An 8729-nucleotide genomic window follows, 5' to 3' on the forward strand; every position below is an offset into this window, starting at 1 on the left:
TTTCAGCGGCCGAACCTGGCAAATGCCTCCTTGGTCTTTTCTTTTCAAAACTCAAATCTTTTTCATTTAAAACCATGAAATCAGTAAAAACATTTTAGAAAACACCTTTTACCCTACAAGAAGACTCTGGCATCATCAAAATCCCAGATTCCAACGGAGATTCCGCCGGGAGGTAGGGATTCCGATGCCGGAATCTAGCCGGGTATTACACCTTTTTTCTTTGCTTGTGCAAAGAAGTTCCCATCTTTTCCAGCGAATGCCTATTCTATTGTCTTTATTCGAGTTCCACCAAAAGCTATTCATAGTCTTTTCAATGTCTGAACAAAACTCCCTTGGCAATAAGAAAAGATTCATTGTGTAGGCAGGGAGGGCTTAGACAACAGACTTCATGATGACTTCTTTGCCTGCTCTGGAAAGGAAACGTCTTTTCCAGCTATTTAGGCGGTGCCAAATTCTATCCTTAATATAGCTAAAGACCTCTTTTCTATTTCTACCCACAAAAGATGGGAGGCCAAGATAGACACCCAGGTCATCCGATTTTGAAACTCCCACAAAGTTAGCAAGCTGGGTTCTGAGATCTCTCAATGTGTTTCTACTGAAGATCATTTTGGATTTATTCAAATTTATTTTCTGTCCTGAAGATAGCTCGTACATGAGTAGACGTTCCTTTAAATGCTCACATTCATCAGAATTGGCTTTGAAAAAAATGAAGCTATCATTAGCGAAGAAAAGGTGAGACACAGGCATCCACGGAGGAGCTGCATTCTTTCCTTGTGTTGCAAAAGATAGGAGAGACCTTCAAAACCAATGATGAACAGATAAAGGGATAGTGGACAGCCTTGGTGTAGACCTCGGGTGGGCAGAATTGGACCATCTCTCCACCTTCCTGAGGTATAGTATAAGAGATAAAGGAGATGCACATCATCACTTTGTTGATCCAGGATCCAGCGAAGCCCATACTCTATCATTCTGCAAATAAAAGCCCATTTGATATGATCAAAAGCTTTACATATGTCAAGCTTTAGAGCAGCCCAAAAATCCTGTCCTCGGGTCTTGCGCTTCATGAAGTGAGCTAATTCAAAGTCAATGAGAGAGTTATCAAAGATCAGCTTATTTTCAATGAAGGCACTTTGTGATTTTGATATTACGTCTTGGAGGACTCGTTTGAGTCTATTTGCCATTGCTTTAGCCATGATGCAAGACAACACATTGCAGAGAGATATGAGTTTGAAATCTGTAATGGTCCCTGAGCTTTTGCTTTGGGAATTAGGATAATATGGGTTTTATTGAATCTGTTGGAGGAGAATTATTGTTGAGGAAGTTTTGGCAAGCTATAGTCACATCTTTTCTAATAATACTCTAGAATTTTTGAAAAAAACTGGGTTGAAACCATCCGGCCCTGGGAATTTATCTAGATGCATAGAGAAGGTTACTGCTTTAATATCCTCCTCAGAGAAAGGGGCACATAAGAAGTCATTCTGGGTTGGAGAGATTTTTCATTGAGTGAAGTTAAAAATGACATCACCCGCATTGCCTTTGGATGTATACAAGCACTAGAAGTAGGTTGTGATAAGCCAATCTAAACCATTATCCCAATTGCAAAAAGTCCCCTTGCTCTCAATTCTGTAATGGAGTTTCACCTTTGTTTGGATGATGCATGGGCATGGAAGTACTTTGAGTTAGTGTCGCCTTCCTTTAGCCAGAATTGTTTGGCTCTTTGCTTCCAGTAAGTCTCTTTTTATTGGAAGAGATGGTTATACTCTTTTTGTGCTTCAGAGTAGAGAAGAAGAGAGGTAGGTCAGCATGATATCTCAAAGCATTCATTCTTCTCTTGCAGGCCTCAATCTTGCTTCTGCAATGTTTTTGGAAGCCCCCACCCCAATCAGCAAGAGCCCTGGAGCAAGCATTGATTTTTCCTGAAAGAGAGAGATGACCAAAATGAGTCCAGGTATCTTTTACAATATTTGCACATATCTCATCCTTGAGCCAACAATTTTCAAATTTGAATCTTCTTCTAAAAGTGTGGGCTGAGATAGGATTAGATTGCAACAAAATTGGGGAGTGGTCAGAGTAAGAGGCTGTTAGATTGAGGACTCTTGCTTGTTTGAATAAAGTTCTCCAATTTGAAGAAACCAGGACTCGGTCAAGCCTTTCTTCTACACCATGAATAGAGCCCTTTCCTCTTTCCCAAGTGAAGGGATATCCAATCATACCCAGATCAGTTAGATTGCAGTTAGAGACTGTTTGTCTGAAGCCTTGGAGGAGCCATTACGGCTGAGAAATTCGACCTTTCTTCTCAAAGGATAGGAGGAGATCATTGAAATCTCCTAAACAACACCAGGGTAGAGTAGATTTGGATTTCAGGGTACAAAGAAGATCTTAGGATATACAACATCTGTTACGATCAGGAAAGACGTAAAATCCTGTGAGCCTCCAAGTAAGGAAATTTTTATCACAGATTACAACGTCAATATAGTTTTTTGAGTAACTCAAGAGTTTGACACTATTCTTTTCCTTCTACAAAAGAGCTAGCCCTCCACTTAAACCATAATTATTTAGTGAAAATCTATCTTCAAAATTCAACACATGTTTTATTCGATCAATACAACTACTGTCTACTTTTGTTTCCATCAAAAAGATGAAAGAGGGACGATTGGAGGACACTAAGTCCTTTAGAACATGAACTGTCTGTGGTCCTCCCAAGCCATGATAGTTTCAACTAAGGCAACTCATGGTGATCGACAGGCCTGCCTAGCAGGTCCCACCGCTGCATTGTCTGTATGAGAAGTAGAAATAGGTTTAAGCAGACATAATTTTTTTTGGTCCTTATCTTCATATTCCATCACATTTCTTTTCTCTACATCATTTGCTTTCTCCCAGTATTCTTTCTGTTGGGTTTTCATTGCTTTGAATCTCATGGATAGTGACTCCTGGTTTCTTTTTTCCTGCTAGCCTTTTCCATTTGTGTTTGGAGATGTTATGAAGGGTTTCATAGTTACCAGATTCTAAGATTTTTCTCTGGGAAGAAATCTTAGGTTGGGTTAGGTGAAGGGCCAAGTGAATTAGATCGTCTAGGGAAAGGAAGTCTTTTGGGCTTAGGTAAGATCGAGTTATTTGCAAAGGGGCCTAAGATTGTGTGAAAGAAGTCTTTCTGCTATGCCATTTAATTATTGGGCCTAAAGGGATTGGGTAGGGGTTTGGACTTAGTTTCAAAAAGTCAACTGATGTATCTGAGGTAGAAGATGGTATATCTATGGTGCAGATGGGGGAGGATTAAGGGTGTAACGACCCGAAAATCGGACCGCTACCGGCGCTAGGATCCAGATCGGCTTAAGGCCGCCGGGACCCGTAGCAAGCCTGACATATAACTTGTAAACCTGTATAATCCCATACATGATCAACAACATGCATAAAAATTTAAAACTTTTCCTTCAAACATCCAACTCAACCTGAACATACACTGTACATAGTCATAATCATAATCGTGATCCCTCTGTGGGATCTCATCAATGCCCCAACGGGCGATACAACATGAGATGAGTTGGCTTTCATGAACATTATAAAACATTTTTGATCATGTAATAAAAGGGATACCTCATACACAATGTCAAGCACAATATCTAATCCTCAATATCATTACATGACTGAAACTGTACTTTTACATAACATTAATACATTTATCATGTCCACACTATCTATTACATAAACCAGACTTCATTACTCTTGTAAACCTCCTGGTCTACCATGTACCTGCAATCCTGGGGAAAATGGGAGAGGGGTGAGCTACTAGAGCCAAGTGAGCAGAATAATAAAACATTTTAAAACATATGATAACATGGAATGCATCACATCACAGCTAAATCACATCAAGGATGAACCTGTCACCAATAGCCCTCTACATGGTCCAACTGTGCCAGAACGTAGAATGGGTCCTGGTCTTTCCCTTACATATCATAACATAACAGTGTCCAACTGTGCCAGAACGTAGAATGGGTCCTGATCTTTCCCTTACATAGTGCCAGCGAACGTAGAATGGGTCCCACTGGTCTTACATTTCGTACCGTACATATCACATCGTCATATCATAGATCGAGGGCTATGGATCATCCAGCATTCATCCACATCAACATTTAAAATGTGCAATGCAACATATTCGTGAATTCTAATGCAAGCAACCTAATTCATCACATGGCATTCATGATGCATGAACGTGCTCAAAACTATACGATTAAATTGCTCAAAAACATAAAGGTTTATTCCACTCACCTCTGGATAGCTCTGACCAGACACTGGGGCAACAGACTCACTGCTGGGGTCCTCGGTTCCTCGGGTCCGAAGCTACACAGGTGGACTCAAATGAGGGACCAAACATACAAGAACATAACTCTAAACTATTTCCCAAAAACCCCCTAAAACATCATAGAATAATCATAGAAAAACATGCAAGAAAGGGCTGGACAGGGCACTTTCGGCGGCAGGTTCGGTGGCCGAAAGTCCCTCCAGAGCCGAAAGTCAGGCAGGTTCGGCGGCACCTTCGGCGGCCGAAACTCCCAGACAAAGGCGAAACTCATGCATATTCGGCGGCACCTTCGGCGGCCGAAAGTCCCAAACAGAGACGAAAGTCTCCTTTCGGGGGCAAGCTTCGGCAGCCGAAGGCTGCCTCCACAAGCACGTTCGGCGGCCGAAAGTTCCTTCGGCTGCCGAACCTAGTTTCTCCCAGAATGGCAGAAACTCAGCTCCCTTATGCATTTGTGCCTCCAATCTCATCCAAACATGCATAAACCTATTCTACAACATTCCCAAACATACACAAGCAAACATACAAGTTCCTAGGGGCATCAAACCATCAAAAAATCCCAACTACAACACATTCAACATACATTTGCAAGCCACATTGTTCAAAATCACCTCAAAAACCCATAATCTCAACATAAGCTACACATGCATTTTCTACCCCATGAACTTGCATAAAACTTGTTTAAAGCATAATGTAAGCTAGAGATCGACTCTTACCTCTTGAAGATCGAGGGTGGAGACGATCTAACTTGGGGTTCGAAGAGATTTGAGTTCTTGAGCCTCAAAACTCCAAAACTCGCTCAAAACTCGGAAATCTTCAAAACGAAGTTAAAACAAGTGAAAAACTTGAAAGATCTAGAGGAAAAACATCAAAGATCGGTGAGGGGCGGCGGAAAGCTCACCTTGGCCGAAAATGGGGAAAAGCTCGCCCGTTTTCGGCTAAGGGACCCTTTTATAGTGGCTGGTCAGGCCACGTTCGGGGGCCGAATGTGCCTCCGCATGCCTGCCATGTTCGGCGGCCGAACTTGAGGTTCGGCGGCCGAACCTGGACTTCCCTCACTTGTGCTTTCGGGGGCCTAAAGGCGCTCCCGAAGGCATGCATGTTCGGCGGCCGAACTTGAGGTTCGGCGGCCGAACCTGAGTTTTCCTCCAAGGTTGTTTTAATGCAAAAACTCATTTCCATTTTACTTAAAACCATGAAATACCTTAAAACATTTTATGAAAACATGTTTCTACCCTACTAGAGGCTTCCGATATCCGAGATTCCACCGGACGGTAGAAATTCCGATACCGGAGTCTAGCCGGGTATTACAAAGGGTGTCCTTTTTCCTTGAGAGCGAGGAGAGCAATAGATTGGACGTAGTTAGCAAGGTAAGGAAAAAGGTTAAAAAGCTGCTCAACGTTAATTTCTTTTGAGCTGGTTTTGGAAATATATTACTAAAAGAGGGCAGGTATCTGATTCAAGGGGAAAGGATCTCTTATCCGGTCTTGTTTGGGATGGGTGTCAAATCTTGTTGGCTCATATATCAATATTTCACTAGAAGGGATGTGTAAAAGAGAAGAGAGAAAAACGATCATTGTTTTGCTTTTGGGGAGAGCAGGTGGGAGGGTAGATAGGAGAGAAGGTATTTCAAATGGCGATTTTCCTTTTTGAGAAGGTAAAGAGGGTTCTGACAAACTGGTTGTAGTGTGGATAAAGGACAGAGGAGGGTTGCAGAGGTTTGGCCCATTCTTACTTACAAAGGAGAGTTGAGAGAGATGAGATATGGAGGCTTGTGCAAGAGAGGAAATATGGAGATGGAGAGGATAGGGTGGGTTAGCTTTAAGCTAGGGGCCGAAGCGATGTTTGGGGTTTAAAAGGTTTTGAAGGGGGTTTTGAAAAGATTCTGGATAATAATATTTTAGGTGACCCATCTTGCCACAAGAGAAGCAGATTTCATGTAAATGTTCATATTTCAAAGAAACTCATTTCTATTTATCTTCCTTCTGCTAGTTAAAGAAGCATAGTAAGAAATGTTTATTTATATCCACATCTGCTTTGATTCGAAGGAAGGTGTTACTATTTGGTTGAGTAAGTTGCTCCTTTTCTGCTTCTAAGAATCTGCCAATGGTGTTTCCAACAGTAATGGCATTGGTAAGATTAAATTGATTCGGTGGTAGGCCATGGATCTGGATCTAAAAGAGTGAGGAGGTAAAGATAATATCATCGAAAGTAATATCTGAGGGCCACTGCTGCAAGTATAAGTGGTGGTTTTGGACTAACCAAGGCCTATTTTTCCAGGCTCGATGTAGGTCCTCAGAATCATTGAATTGAAAGATGAAAGTGTTTTGTTTGCTAGCAGTAACAATTAAATCATGTTGTGGATGCCATAACTTTATAACAGCTGCCTTAATGATTTGCGCATTAAAGCATCTTTGGTTGATGAGCTTTCCTACAAGGATAGGTTTGCGGAAGGGATCATCTGTGATTTGAGTTGTGGTTAAATGAAGGATAGTCTCTTGACAATTTAGGAGCATGGCTTTATCAATGAGTTCTACAACTAAGAAATCAAGGTTTGACATGTTGGGGAGGGAGGAAAATGGAGAAAATTGATAGAAAAAGGAGATAAAGAGAAAAAGTCAAGAGGACTTAAGAAATCCGATAGAGAATGAGAGGGAGAGGGCTAAACCCAGAATGATAAGTTGAGAGATGTTCAAAAGTTGCACTATTAAACATTGTTGCTATCACCACAACTGGTCCTCCTACCACTAGTGGCTTCACTATTGACTCTCCTGCAGCCTGTCCTCACTTACCAAGAAAATATATAATCAATCTTGTTCCTCCATGCAGCAGGAATAGTGAATCCAATAATAATAAAATCTTGAATCTTTCTTGAAGAGTGATAACTCGACAGGTGCTTCAGGTTGCCTTAAAGTAACATTGGTCATTAGTACTCCACTTCCACTTAAGCTTGAAATCCCTCAGCGACAACATTGAGCAAAAGTTGCAATGCCTTCTACAATATTAGTGTAACGGTTGATCTTTAGAATATGGTTGTGAAGAGCATTAGAGCTTTCTTTAGTGATAACTATAGGCGGTTTGATTTATTTTTCAACTCTGAGGCTGACTTTTAGATTTTTGAGATAGAGTTTGCCGCTACTTGGGGCGAAATAATTTTTAAAAATATAAGAATAAAGAATATTAAATTTTTGAGGTTTTTTGGGATGAAATTATAAAAATAACTTTTAAATTATTAGTTAACCATAATTTATCAAATAGTCTAGTTTCATATGAGCCACAATAAAAAATAATATGATATTATAATGTGGTTTGGTTTTGATAACAAATAGGCCCTAAGCCAATAGGCTTATAACAGTCCATATTGAGTGGGTTAAAGGCGGACATGACAAAAACTCATAATGTACCATTTGGAGGGCTGAGTCCAATTAGAATTTGATCTCATAGACTATATAAAATCCAAAGAAGCCCATGAGCCAATTAAGTCCAGCCAACAGATAACGTTCATATTAAAACAAAATTCAGAAAAATAGGAATCAATGTTTCTAATAAAAATTAAATAGTCTTCTAATAAAAATTAAAATTTTTTATACTCATAAATATGTCGTCGGTGTGTAAACCACAGTCACGTTAAAACTATAATGGTAGAGGCATGCTCAAAATAAATAAAAAAGATCGAAATAAAAGAAAAAAGAGAATAATTATAAGTAGGATCAAGCCTACCTGAAAACACACTAACCTAGCCCATACTTGAATTGCAAACATAAGGTCTGATATGCTAAATATACTCCTAAATTTAATTTTAAAATTAAATATAATTACAACAAAGATAATAATTTTGGACATTTATCAAGTTTTAAAAATTTAAATTCAAATACAAAATAATAAAAAATGTTGGATTTTTCTTATGTCAGTAAACTATTTAAAAGAAAAAGCTACCGAAAAATAAAGAAAAAGAAACCATTATGATTTTTGTTCATGTTATTCAGAAAAATGCTAACAATATTTTAATTATTTATTTAATGCATTTAACCGTAATTGAAGGGCTCTTGTCACTGAGCGAATATGCTGTTTCGGAGGGGGAGTAGCGTGAAATTGAAAAATCATATTTATCTTGTTTAAATTATTTTTGACGTTTCAGAAAATTAATTAAAAAGTATTAATTATTTTTTAAAAAAATTTAATTATAATATTTATTAAATACAATAACTATTGTTTCAATTTTCTAAACTGTTTTATTATTATTTAATTTTATATGGTATATTGATAGAAAAAAATTTCAAATTAAAGTATTTAGGTAAGATAAATAATAATTTAATCAAATTAAAAATATTTTAAATGTAATTTTAATTACGATACGCTGTAAACAATTAATGAGAATCAATGAAATCCAACCAATGGGGGAAAAAAAGAACCTGAAGACAAAAAATAATTG

At 38.8% G+C, this 8729-nt stretch overlaps 1 protein-coding gene across 1 annotated transcript; it reads right to left on the minus strand.

Annotated features, from left to right (window-relative positions):
• Positions 1 to 372: 372 nt before the first annotated feature.
• On the minus strand, positions 373 to 1181 carry LOC122721948. Its single transcript, XM_043951362.1, has 2 exons — positions 883 to 1181; positions 373 to 796 (listed from the first exon to the last, which is right to left on the minus strand). Exons 1-2 carry the CDS (start codon positions 1179 to 1181, stop codon positions 373 to 375), a joined length of 723 nt encoding a protein of 240 aa, XP_043807297.1.
• Positions 1182 to 8729: the final 7548 nt, after the last annotated feature.

This window comes from Manihot esculenta, chromosome 15 (genome assembly GCF_001659605.2).
Source record: "Manihot esculenta cultivar AM560-2 chromosome 15, M.esculenta_v8, whole genome shotgun sequence".
Classification (NCBI taxonomy): domain Eukaryota; kingdom Viridiplantae; phylum Streptophyta; class Magnoliopsida; order Malpighiales; family Euphorbiaceae; genus Manihot; species Manihot esculenta.

What these genes read in the sequence shown, in the direction of transcription:
- LOC122721948 (XM_043951362.1), bottom strand. Translation starts at nt 1,181, where the DNA reads ATGGCAAATAGACTCAAACGAGTCCTCCAAGACGTAATATCAAAATCA. An exon ending in TTATACTATACCTCAGGAAG is followed by an intron (nt 797 to 882) that starts GTGGAGAGATGG and finishes TTGGTTTTGAAG; the next exon opens with GTCTCTCCTATCTTTTGCAA.